Below are 13,657 nucleotides of genomic sequence, written 5' to 3'. Positions count from 1 at the left end.
GCTGGTAGATGTATTTCTAAGATGGAAGGTAGTAGTAGACAGTAGTTACAGCAGTGGGTCTCAATTTTGGTGTCACCTAAAAAATACTTACTAAAACACACTCCCAGAGCTGCTGATATAATAGGTTTGGGGTGGGGCAGAAGAGTTTGCATTTCTTTTTTTTTTTAATTTTTATTTATTTATGATAGTCACAGAGAGAGAGAGAGGCGCAGAGACATAGGCAGAGGGAGAAGCAGGCTCCGTGCACCGGGAGCCCAATGTGGGATTCGATCCCGGGTCTCCAGGATCGCGCCCTGGGCCAAAGGCAGGCGCCAAACCGCTGCGCCACCCAGGGATCCCAGAGTTTGCATTTCTAACAAGGTCTTAATAATACTGATGCTGCTGGTCCAGGAACCACAGTTTGAGAACCGCTGATTTACACAGTAGTATTGAACACGTTGCACCTGACACTCATCTGCAGTGCTGTCAACTCTGATGTTCTTGCAGGCTAAAGAAAACTGTGCATAAAGGTGGGAAATCTTGTGCATGAGCAGCTTAGTCCTTCCTTATAAGGCTGTATGGGAAAGCCCTTACTAATTCCTAATTGAAGCTTGTAGAGTCTCAGTCTCTTCCGCATATGCACCAGGCCCTAATAATTAGGGACTGAAAGTAAGTGCTTGACATATGTTGGAAAAGTAGTTAGCCTGAGAAACTCTTAAAGGGAATGTGGAAAGATGAATGTGAGGCTAAGGGAAGGAAACATGGAGCTCTCAGCAACATTTTGACAATGTGTCTATCAAATGAATAGTATTAGCTTCATTATGGAGATAAAGAAACTGACCATTGGTAGAAATGGGGAAGATGGTGGCAGAGTAGGAGGAATCCAGGTTCATTCGTCCCAAGAATACAATTAGATAGCTATCAAAGCATCCTAAATATCCCAGAAATTTACTTGAAGACTGGCAGAACAAACTCCACAATTAAGTGTAGAGAGAGGCCACAATAAAGAAGGCAGGAAGTGCAGGACATTGTTTACAGGAGAAATGGGTCCTGGCTGCTGCAGAGGGGAGGGAGCCATGGTCATAGAGAAGGGCAAGAGAAGAGCACTCAGAGGAATGCACAGGAGAATGTTTCCCCGTCCACTGGCTTGGAAAGCAAGGTGGGCTAAATTTTGTGAGTTCTTGTAGGCAGAGGACTTCATGTCCAAAGTTTTAAGTGTCAGTGGACTGGGCTCCAAGAGTCTAGAGGCATCAAAGAATCTAGAGGCATCGAGTCCGCTCTTGGAGAAAAGGGCAGGCAAACAACCCCAGGGACAGTGTGGAAACAATGATTTGAAGAGTGCCTGGGGCACACAGTGGGGAGATTATTTCCTGTTCTCAGGTCAGTCAGAGAAAGACAAATACCATATGATTTTATGCATGTGGAATTTAAGAAAAAAAAAAACAAGCAAAGGGGACAAAAAAGAGAAACTAAGAAAGACTCTTAACTAAGAGAACAAACTGATGGTTACTAGAGGTAGGTGGGGGGATGGGTGAAATAGGTAATGGGGATTAAGGAGTACACTTTGAGTACCAGGTGTTATATGGAAGTGCTGAATCACTATGTTGCACACTTTTTTAATTTTTTTATTTTATTTTTTTTTTAATTTTTAATTTTTATTTATTTATGATACTTACAGAGGGAGGGAGAGAGGCAGAGACACAGGCAGAGGGAGAAGCAGGCTCCATGCACCGGGAGCCCGATGTGGGATTCGATCCCGGGTCTCCAGGATCGCGCCCTGGGCCAAAGGCAGGCGCCAAACCACTCTGCCACCCAGGGATCCCACTATGTTGCACACTTGAAACTCACATTATACTATGTTAACTAGTTGGAATTTAAATTAAAACTTAAAAAAAAAATAAGAAACTGAGCCCTGAGGAGTTAAATACCTATTAAGAGGTGGCATCAGAATTTGAAACCAGACCTTTATTCCCAAACCTGAGTTCTGAGTAAAGGCAAACTTTAAAAAGTCTCTAACCGTATCTGATACTGCCTGACTTTTTTCATAAATTAATAAACCAAATACTTTATTTCAGATTGTAAATTCAACTGCCATAAACGCTGTGCATCAAAAGTACCAAGGGACTGCCTTGGAGAGGTTACTTTCAATGGAGGTAAAATTCTTTATCTTAATTTCCATAAAGGATTAGAAAAGGTCACAATTCTTTGTGTATTATCTTTGTATAAGGTTATATTTGCATATTGTATTTTGTCTGTTTCTTAACTTTGACTTTTTAAGACTTAATAAACAAAATGCAGACATCAATAATGGTACACTTTTATTAGTCATTATGCCTTCCCCTTTTTCCTTTAACCAGTTACTACTCTGTAGTCTAATATTGCCAGTGGTGCTGCATATTCTCTTCCATCTTAGACATAAAAAGACTTATTTTAACATCCTGCTGTAGTCCCTAAAGGTTTTCGTTGTTCTAGTACTTACTGCCCCTGTATGCCAGGAACTGTTCTTCACTCTTTACATATATTAACATTTATTTATTTATTTCTAAAGATTTTTTTTTTATTTATTCACGAGAGACACAGAGGCACAGGGAGGAGAAGCAAGCTCCATGCAAAGAGCCCGACGTGGGACTCATCCCGGAACTCCGGGATCACGCCCCAAATCAAAGGCAGAGGCTCTACGCTGAGTCACCCAGGAGTCCGGATATATTGACATTTAAACTAAGAACACCCCTTGGAGTTTAAGTACTTAAAGAAGAGTGAACTTGGGCACAAAGACATTAGTTAACTTGCTCAAGAAATGTAGCCAGAAACTTACAGTTGGGATTTGAACCCATGTAGTTGGCTTCTGAGTCCATAGTCTTTAGAACACATTGTACTGCCTCACTGTCTGTCTCCCTTAGTCATTCCCTAGACATTTTCCCATGGGTCCTGTTGGTTTTTTTCCTCTTTTCGAGATTATATTAATTTGAAGTGATTACCTTTTTGGAAGGAAGGAGTAATGATTCTAAGCATAATTTTTCTTTAATATTTACAAGACTGGTAAAAATTGGATGTAATAGTTCTATAGGAGAAAAAGCATAAGGAATGGAAATTAAATTTCTTAAAACTTTTTTCCTTTAATGGCTTGTATTTTATGGTTGCTATTTAACACCACTGACAACGTGATTGGTTTTTTCATTTGGGTTACTTTGAACTAATGCAGTTTTTCTTTAGACCAAAGTCTAAAGATTTCTCTAGATTTATGGTTCATATCTTTTTGTACTTTTCTACTGTTTGATAAATGGTTATCAAATACTCTTTATATTGATTTTAAGGTACATTTGTATACTGAGCTTGACAAATCTTTCAAATGTTGACTGTTTACTTAGGGTTTTTTCCCCTGTAAATTACCTATTTACATGGTTTGTCCATTTTTCTGTTTGCTTATTTGTTATTGATTTGCAGGGAGTTTTGTTCATAATTCTACCTAATAATTCTTTGTCAGTTATACTTGACAAACACCTTCTCTCAGTTATGCTTATCATTTTTTAGAGTAGCTTTATTGAGATAATTTGCATACTTTACACATTTAGTTTATTCACTAAGTTAGGTAGCTGTCAATATAGTCCAGTGGTGGGACATTTTCATCACCCTGAAAAGAGAACTGCATACACTCTCGTAGTCACTCCTCACTTTTCCACACTAGCCCCTGGCAACTGCCAATCAACTTTCTATCTCTACGGGTCTGTCCATTCTAGACATTTCGTATAAATAAAGTCATATAATATGTAGTCTTTTGGGACTGGTATCTCACATAGCTTCATGTTTGCAGGGTTCATCCATGTTAAACATGTATCAATACTACCTTCTGCTTTGTGGATGAGTAACATTCCTCTGCTTGAATATACCACATTTTATTTTCCAGTCAATGGACATCTGAGTTGTATCCACTTTGGGGCTATTATGAATAACACTATGAACATTTGAGTACAGTTTCTGTGGACATAGATTTTCCTTTTGCTTGGGCGGGTATCTAGTTGTGTAAATTGTTGAGTCATATGGTAACTCTGTATTTAACCTACAGAGAACTGCTAAATGTTTTCATTTTGACCGGCAATGTGTGGGGATTCTGATTTCTTTGCATGCTCCTCACCACTTGTTATTGTCTATCATTTTGACTGTTGCCATCCTAGTGAGTATGAGGTGATACCTCATTGTGGTTTTGATTTGCATTTTGCTAATGGCTAATTGACATGTACTTCTTTTCACTATCTGTTTGGTCATTTTTACATTTGCTTTGGGGAATATCTTATTCCTATCCTTTGCCCATTTAACTGTTTATATCAGTTTATTATTGAATCATAAGAGTTCTTTAAATATTTGCAATACAAGTCCCTTATTTGATATTTGTAAATACTTTCCCCTTCTTTTGGGCTTTTTGCTTTCTTGAGGTATCATTTGCAGCACAAAAATTTTTTAAGTCCAATTTATTTTTTCTTTTGTCACTTAGGTTTTTGGTGTTAAGGTTACAAAGATTTATGTTTGAGGAAGAGTTTTCTTCTAAGAGTTTTATAAAATTAGCTCTTATATTTAGACCCGTGATCTACCTTAATTTTCTATTTGGTTTAAGAAAGAGGTCCAGTTTCACCTTTTTGCACGTAGCTATCAGTTGAAATAGCACCAGTTTTTGAGTAGACTATTTATTCTTTTCCCAACGAATTGCCTTGGACCTTTGTGGAAAACCAGTTAATCCAACATACTATAGTGGTGGCTAATTTTTTACTTTGCTTTTAGTATCTTTTGTCATGTGGAAATTTAAATTATAATTAATCAAATTACTTTTCTTCCTTCTGGTATATGGATTTTGTATCTTCCTCAAATACTGCTTTATCCTAAGTCATAAAGATATTTTCCTAGATTTTCATTGAGAGTCTTAAAGCTTTTTTCCCCCACATTTAATATACTTTTTTCTATCTAGATGTATTGATCTCCCATTAATAGAAAACTTTGAATTCATTTAAAACTTTGCCAGAACCTTCCAGTCTGGGAGCAGATACAGATATACCTATGGATATCGACAGCAGTGATATGAACAGTGATGGTAGTCGGGGATTGGATGACACAGAAGAACCATCTCCTCCAGAAGACAAAATGTTCTTCTTGGATCCATCTGATCTTGATGTGGAAAGAGATGAGGAAGCCGTGAAAACAATCAGGTAGTGCATGTACATGTCCCACAGTCTGCTTCCCAAAGCAGGGTCAGTCCAAGGCGCTCCCTTAAGAAAGAGTCTCTTTACATGGAACCTAAATGTAATTTAAAATTTAATTAAATTGTTGCTAATTCTGTTACATGTACCACAGTATTTCTGAAATAAATTATATCACTCCTGCCATCCACTCAAGATGGGAAGGTGTGAGAATCCTTGTTTTCTTGAAGAAAAAAATGCTTTGTATAAGTGTAGCCTAGATGATATCCCACTGTGGAGCAGGCACCACAAGGTGTCAGAATTGAACTATCAGTTAAAGCAACCAGTTTTTTCATGTAGGCAGATTATCGATGTCAGAAACACCAGTACTAATGTATACCTGCAGATGTTGCACACAGATGATGGTGACGAATTTGGGAGCAGTTTTCATATACCACAGTTTATTAGACTATTAGCACTTTGTAAAAATGCTTTTGGCTTATAAAACTTTTAAATATCCTCTTATGTTTATAGGAATTCAGTTTTTCTGTATATACAGCTTTATAGGATATACTACTTTGTGATAAAATTTTAATATTTTGGCAGGTTTTGGTTTTCATTGGCAACCAGGAGGTATTTAGAAAAAATGGATCATTTACCAGTCTCACGTGGCTGAGTGATCATTTATTCATTTTTGCTTATCATTAGATTACAGCTATTAACTATCATTATCATTTTCTTTTTTCACTAAGATTTAATTTCCCTATTTGGCAGAGACAGCACAAACGGGCGGGGGTGGGACAGAGGGAGAGGGAGAATCAGGCTCCCTTCTAAGCAGGGGAGCCTGATGTGAGGCTTGATTCTAGGACCCTGCAACCATGACCTGAGCTGAAGGCAGACACTTAGACAACAGAGCCCCTCAGGCACCCCTATCATTATTCTGAACTAAAACTTAATATTTACTCAGTTTAGAGACTATCAGGAGAACTTCGGTAGCTTCCTAATCATGAATACTGGGATCCCTGAGTGGCGCAGCGGTTTGGCGCCTGCCTTTGGCCCAGGGCGCGATCCTGGAGACCCGGGATCGAATCCCATATCGGGCTCCCGGTGCATGGAGCCTGCTTTTCCCTCTGCCTGTGTCTCTGCCTCTCTCTCTCTCTCTCTCTCTGACTATCATAAATAAATAAATTTAAAAAAACTAATCATGAATACTTTATAATTTAAAAGAAAATATTTAACTGAGACTGAAACTGAAAAACTATATGTTTTTCACACATAGCCCTCAAATTGTTCTTTTCCTCCAGCTGCGTTATTCCTGACCCATGTTTCTGTATTACCTGATTTAACTCAGTACGCTATTTTTTTTTTTTAAGATTTTATTTATTTGTTCATAAGAGACTTAGGCAGAGGGAGAAGCAGGTTTCCTGCAGGGAGCCAGATGTGGGACTCGATCCTAGGACCCAGGGATCACGCCCTGAGCTAAAGGCACTGAGCTGCCCAAGTGTCCCTATTTTTTAAATTTTCTTAATTATTATCTGTAAATCCTTTTCCTTTCAGTGTCTTCTACTAGAAATACTTTTTGTTAACATGAATAATGGAATTGACATTTGAAAAGCAGTTTACTTTTTACCTTGTTATGAATTCACTAATTAATCATGCTGCCTAGGGCAAAAGAAACTTTCTCAACAGAATTCCCAAATGAGACCCTCTACCAGGCTTCAGATCTTCTAATTAGGGAGAATTCTTTCTGCTCTGTGCATTGTTCTGTGTTATCACCCTTCACAAAATATTGATGACAAATAATGAGAACTTGCAGTATTATCTTAGTCTTTTATAAATCAATTGTGTATCATCATAATGGGGTTAATTTATTTTCTTAAACTATTTCTCTTAGATATTTTGAAAAATTTTAGCTCAATTGTCTTAAAAAGGGCTGATGAGTTTATAGTGTTTATATGATTTTTAAAAATTTAAATTATCAATATTTTATCATAAATTCTAAATGTTTTTTAGTCCATCAACAAGCAGTAATATTCCGCTAATGAGGGTTGTACAGTCCATCAAGCACACAAAGAGGAAGAGCAGCACGATGGTGAAGGAAGGGTGGATGGTCCATTACAGCAGCAGGGACACCCTGGTCAGTAAACACAGACATTGTAATATGGTAGTGAAATTTTGTTATGTGCTTTACTTTATGCATTTTTAAAATCAAAGTAAGAATGAAATAAATATTAAGACATTATAGTACACTGGAACTATAGGTAAGTTTGTAAAGAGTTTTCAAAAGGCAGAACTTTGAAATATTTTTATAAACTAGTAGAGCAGTAGAGATTCAGAAAGTGTCTGAGGATACAATACTAAATATCAAATCCATTAAAGAAATAATTGATAAGATGGATTTCATTACAATTAAAAGCTTCTCCTCAGCAAATGACAGTGTCAAGAGAATAAGACAAACACAGATTAGGAGAAGATCTTTGTAAAAGAGACATTGATGGAAGACTATTCTCCAGAATACACAAAGAACTCTTAAAACTCAATAGTAAGAAAACAAACAACCCAATTAAAAGCTGAGTCAAAGACCTTAACATATACCTCCCCAGAGAAGATATACAGATGGCAGATTAGCATATGAAAAGATGTTCTATATCATATATCATCAGGGAAGTGCAATTTAAAACAACAGTACAATATCACTACAGACTGGAGTGGCCAAAATCTGGAACATTGACAACACCAAAGGCTGACAAGGATGTAGAGCAACACATACTTTCATTCATTGCTGGTAGGAATGCAAAATGGTATGGACGCTTTTAAAGATAGTTTGACGGCTGCTTACAAAACTGAACATACTCTTATCATATGATGTAGCAGTTGCACTCCTTGGTTTTTACCCAAAGGATATAAAAACTTATGTTCACACAAAACCTGAATATGGATGATTACAGTAGCTTTATTCATAATTGGCAGAACTTGGAAGCAACAGGATGTCCTTCAGGAAGTGAAGTGACAAATAAACTGTGGTACATCCTTCCTGACAATGGAATATTATTTAGTACTAAACAGCAGTGAGCTATGAAAAGACAGGAAGGAATCTTAAATGCATATTACTAAGACAAGAAGCCAATGTAAAAAGGCTACATACTGTATAATTCCAACTATGTGACATCTGGAAAAAGCAAAACTATGGAGACAGTAAAAAAAGATCAAGGATAGGGGGCAGGTAGAGATGAATAGGCAGAAAGAACACAATTTTTAAGGCAAGGAAAAACTCTAAAGTCCCTTAATGATGGAAACCTGTCATCATACATTTGTCCAAACCCATAGAATGTAGGATACCAAGAGTAACCCATAATGTAAACTCTGGACTTTATGATTATGATGTATCAATATAGGTTCATCAGTTGTAACAAGTGTACCACTCTGAATGAGGATGTAGATAATGGGGAGGCTATGCATATGTGGGGAGCAGGGGGTATATGAGAAGTCTCTGTACCTTCCCTTTAATTATGCTCTGACCAAAAATGGCTAAAGTCTTCATTAAAAAAAATAATAATAATTTAGACATGTGAAAAAAACCACATGTCAAAAAACAAAAAACAAAAAGCAAAGACACATGACAACCTGGAAAAGTATTCTAAAGTCATAATCTAGACAGGGAATAATTTCATTATATGTGAAGGCTGACGACAAATTGATCAGAAAAAGGCCACAACACAAAGAATGGGGAAAGAATATCAACAGAGTTTACAGACAAGGAAATGCAAATGACTCTTAAACATTAGAGCTTTTTCTCGTTTTTTAATAAAAAGTACAATTTAAAACTTCACTGAATTGTCAGCTCTTATTTATCAGTGTAGCCAAGATCAAAAAGTTTAGTAACATAACTACATTAGTGAAGGTTTGAGTAAATAGGTATTCATGTTGCTGATGAAACTATAAATTGAGTCAAATCTTATGTAGAGTGATTGACACTGTCAAGGAAAATTTACATGTGTATATGTCATTTGACCTAGTGAGCCAGAGGAAATGTAGCCTGTAGGTAAATTACCTATCTGCACATGTGTACCACATAGGTATTTGTGTGTACATGCATAAAATTCTTTAAAAGTATTCCCAGAAACCTACTATCATTGGATGGGAGTGGGATGTTAGCGGTGATGGCAATATACTTGTCACTCTATCCTTCCTATGTTTGCAGAATTTTGACTCTCATGAATTTTAAACCTATTCAGAAATACAAACTTATGAATAGTAATGAAAGAAAAAGGAAGATGCAGATACTTTGAAGGAATCATTTTTATACCTGAGTATTATGCCCTTTATTTTATAGAGAAAGAGGCATTACTGGAGACTGGACAGCAAGTGTCTAACATTATTTCAAAATGAATCTGGATCAAAGTACTATAAGGTAAAGATTCCACATTTTAAAAAATACATACATTGAAATATTCTGTATTTTCCAAATATATTCAAGTAATGTTGATTATTGGAGTATACCTATTATGACTGCCTAATATCATTTATAGAAGTCATTGTTAAGTTTCTTGTTGAAATAAGTGTCCCACACTCCTCCATACCCCCCCCCCCCAATAGCCCTGCTACACAAGGTGGTTTGTCGTGTGTTCCTTTGGTTTTGGCCTGCTTCTCAGGTTGTTCCTGATTTCCTTTTGGATGCTATGATTTAGATTGGGAAGTTTAGTAAGTCCCATTATCATAGCCTGTGCGAAGAGGCCAGGTAGTATTTGGTGTTCTCCACCACTCCATTTTATCTTAGGCCCCGATTCCCAAAAGCTGCTGCTTCTTTGTATAGTCTGATTTGCTTTTTTTTTTTAATATTTTTTAAAATTTTTATTTATTTATGATAGTCACAGAGAGAGAGAGAGAGAGAGAGAGAAAGGCAGAGACATAGGCAGAGGGAGAAGCAGGCTCCATGCACCGGGAGCCCGACGTGGGATTCGATCCTGGGTCTCCAGGATCGCGCCCTGGGCCAAAGGCAGGCGCTAAACTGCTGCGCCACCCAGGGATCCCGTATAGTCTTATTTGTATAAGACTTTGTATAGGCGTCTTTGCTTGGCTTGCTCCACACTTTGCCGTGTCACAGACCAACACCAAAAAAAATTGTAGAGTGTAGCAGTTGTATCCCTAAGAGAGAGTATAGAAACTCATGACTTGCTTTGAACTGGTTGGGTTCTTTTAAGTATGTTTTTTTGTGTGTGTTAGGAAGTAAGCTACATGTAAATAATTGTTACAGCTATGGGCAGAACTAGAATAGAATACTTGAACAATCTATACTAACATTCTTTTTTCGCTCTTATTTTTGCTTTGTTCTCTGAGGGCTGTATCTTGCAGATAGCTGCTAGTAGACGAGTAATTGTTGATTTAATGATGATTGGAAAGTGACAGATGTTGGATATAGCGGCAGTCACCCTTCATGGTCCTCCCCTTCCTTGCATTCTAATGACCTGCTGAAGGCCTGGCTTAGTTATAATCTCCTTGCTCTGCCTTTGGCATTGTTGGGCATACAAATCATTCAAGGCAGATATTATCGTAAGATTTAACTATGTTTTCTATGTACCACATACTTGTGTTCATCTTAATGCAAACATTAGAAACACATATCTCTGATTGTTTAGTGTATTTGAAAATAAAAACAAAGATGTATTCATATTTTTTAATGCTTAATTTTTTACTTCAGGAAATTCCACTTTCAGAAATTCTTCGCATATCTTCGCCACAAGATTTCACAAACATTTCACAAGGCAGCAACCCACACTGTTTTGAAATCATCACTGATACTATGGTATACTTTGTTGGGGAGAACAATGGGGACAGCTCCCACAATCCTGTTCTTGCTGCCACTGGAGTTGGAGTTGATGTAGCACAGAGCTGGGAAAAAGCAATTCGCCAAGCTCTCATGCCTGTTACCCCTCAAGCAAGTGTTTGCACTTCTCCGGGGCAAGGGAAAGATCACAGTAAGCAATAAGCTTGTTGATGGCTTTTTTACCCCCTCTGGTTGTTAAGCATTTTGTGGGTGTGGTTGTGTGTCTGTATTTCTAATGCTCATTTTAAGCTTCGTCTTTAGTAACCAGTATTGTTAGTTAATTCCTTTATACGTTAGTTACAATGTATATATACAATCCCCAGAGCTTGGTTCCAGAGTCAGTCTCCCTACATTTAGATCCTGGCTCTGCCAGCATATATGTGATCTTAGGCAAAACTTTACTTCTCTGTAATAGTACATACCTTACAGGGCTGTCAGCATCAAAGGAAAGAGAACCAGTAAAGAATAAAACAGTGTTTGGTATCCATGAACTCTCATTGGATTAAGCAAACTACTAGTATTTTGCTTCATGGTAAGATATAAACAGGTGATGAAGTATTACAGTTCACATTTTGTGAAATCTATGAAGGCAGAAATGCTGTTTTTCTCTTTTTTAAAATATTCATTTGAGAAAGAGAGTGCAAGCAGGAGGAGAGGCAGAGAAAAAGGGAGAAGCAGACTCCCCACTGAGCCCAATGTGGGACTCAATCCCAGGACTGAGATCATGACCTGAGCTGAAGGCAGATGCTTAACCATCTGAGCCACCCAGGCTTCCCTTCTTTTAACTGTATTAAAACATTCAGAAATACTAAAAAATTATTGAAACATGTTCTTTGCACTAACAAAATTTATAAAATAAAACCTAAATTTGGGCAGCCCCGGTGGCTCAGCGGTTTAGCGCCGCCTTTGGCCCAGGGCGTGATCCTGGAGACCCGGGATCGGGTCCCACGTCGGGCTCCCTGCATGGAGTCTGCTTCTCTCTCTGCCTCTCTCTCTCTCTCTCTCTCTCTCTCTCTGTGTCTCGTGAATAAATATATAAAATCTTAAAAAAAATAAAATAAAATAAAACCTAAATTTGATAAAGAATCAAGTGAAAGCCATAATATGTCACTTTTAACGCCTTTGATGTTAAGTTATTTATGGAGAAACGTTCATTAGACAAATATATTTAAATTGAAATAGATATCATTTCCTAAATGTACTTTCAGTTCAGCTGTATTATTTCATATATCTATTCTTGGCATTATGCTAGGTTCTAAGCTAGAATGCAAAAGAAATACAGAAATTAAAGGAGATAGGACTACAAACATAAGTGTTTAGTAGTAGCATAAAGCAGTAGAGCGCAGAAATGAGTAATGCCTTACTTGGGAGATGCAGATATGGATAGGAGTAAGCAGAAACTGTGGCAGAAGAACCTGATTTGGACCTTGACCTTGGATCTCAAGTAGGTTAAGATAGGATAAATTAAAAGAGAAGGGTGGGGGAAGTAGTGAATCTTGTTAATACATTTTTTTTAATTTTTTATTTATTTATGATAGTCACACACAGAGAGAGAGAGAGGCAGAGACACAGGCAGAGGGAGAAGCAGGCTCCATGCACCGGGAGCCCGACGTGGGACTCGATCCCGGGTCTCCAGGATCGCGCCCTGGGCCAAAGGCAGGCGCTAAACTGCTGCGCCACTCAGGGATCCCTGAATCTTGTTAAAGAGAGTTGTGATCAAAGGGATGAAAGTAATGACTGTGAACACGTTTGGTGTTTAATATTGATTCTTAGAGGATGAATTAGATAGGTATTTATAGTGCTTTTTGTTTTGGTGAATTTTAGACAGAACTTTGATATCCTAATTAAGGCCATGGACCTTTTCCCCCAGAAAATAATACAGGTACATAACACAAATTTTATGTATCACTGGATATAGGAACTTTCTCCCTTGAGTTTAGAGTCTCTAAAACCAGAATTGCAGAAGGGTTAAGAGTGAGGATACTAGAGAATTGAAAGCACAGTTGCTGCTTACTGGCTAATGTGATCTTGGTCTCTGCAGTCTCTAAAGTGGGAATAATAATAAATGCATATAATGCACTGAGCACAGTTCCTGACACATTAGTAATATTATTACTTGGCTGTTGGCTGCTGCTGCTTTTTCTCGGGGAGAGTTCTGGGAAGCAATAGAAAGTAAAAATAGATGGAGCTAGACAGCAGAGTCCTTTGAAACAAAATCATTTTTGCCTTACACTAGGAAACTCGAATGACTGAAAAGCAGAACTTTTGAGGCTTTAATATCATTGATGCTGTGCCTTTTTTGTCTGTTCATTAATATTTAATATTTGAATTCAAAATATTTTCAGAATGACTTCATATCTTTATTTTTAATTTTGTTTTTTTTAAGATTTTACCTATTTATTCATGAGAGACACACACACACACACAGAGAGAGAGAGGCAGGGACACAGGCAGAGAGAGAAGCAGGCCCCATGCAGGAAGCCTGATGTGAGACTCAATCCTGGGTCTCCAGGATCAGGCCCTGGGCTGAAGGCGGTGCTAAACTGCTGAGCCACCCGGGCTGCCCAACTTCATAGTTTTAAATGCAGTTTTTGACAGTCATGTTACTTATATTTGACATATAAGTCATATTTGTTTTAAATTTTTATATTTTGGATCATAAAGGAAATTTCACATCTTGTCTCTGAGT

General features: G+C 37.6%; 3 protein-coding genes across 3 annotated transcripts in view; 2 read left to right on the top strand and 1 right to left on the bottom strand.

Annotated features, from left to right (window-relative positions):
- Nucleotides 1-13,657, top strand: part of PRKD3 (protein kinase D3) — an 89,986-nt gene that overhangs the window by 53,713 nt on the left and 22,616 nt on the right. The window contains exons 7-11 of the mRNA XM_055326978.1: nt 2,055-2,132; nt 4,991-5,174; nt 7,158-7,281; nt 9,478-9,555; nt 10,843-11,119. Coding sequence (XP_055182953.1) covers nt 2,055-2,132; nt 4,991-5,174; nt 7,158-7,281; nt 9,478-9,555; nt 10,843-11,119 — 741 coding nt within the window. The remainder of the gene's footprint in view (nt 1-2,054; nt 2,133-4,990; nt 5,175-7,157; nt 7,282-9,477; nt 9,556-10,842; nt 11,120-13,657) is intronic.
- Nucleotides 1-13,657, top strand: part of LOC129510768 (60S ribosomal protein L31-like) — a 255,999-nt gene that overhangs the window by 227,033 nt on the left and 15,309 nt on the right. The window lies entirely within an intron of this gene.
- NDUFAF7 (NADH:ubiquinone oxidoreductase complex assembly factor 7) overlaps nt 5,136-13,657 on the bottom strand; it is a 52,267-nt gene continuing 43,745 nt past the window's right edge. Inside the window, exon 11 of the transcript XR_008664691.1 lies at nt 5,136-5,262. The gene's annotated coding sequence lies outside the window, so the exon portion shown is untranslated. The remainder of the gene's footprint in view (nt 5,263-13,657) is intronic.

This window comes from Nyctereutes procyonoides, unplaced genomic scaffold (genome assembly GCF_905146905.1).
Source record: "Nyctereutes procyonoides isolate TBG_1078 unplaced genomic scaffold, NYPRO_anot_genome, whole genome shotgun sequence".
Classification (NCBI taxonomy): Eukaryota; Metazoa; Chordata; class Mammalia; order Carnivora; family Canidae; genus Nyctereutes; species Nyctereutes procyonoides.
This window is presented reverse-complemented; position numbering and strand designations above follow the sequence as displayed.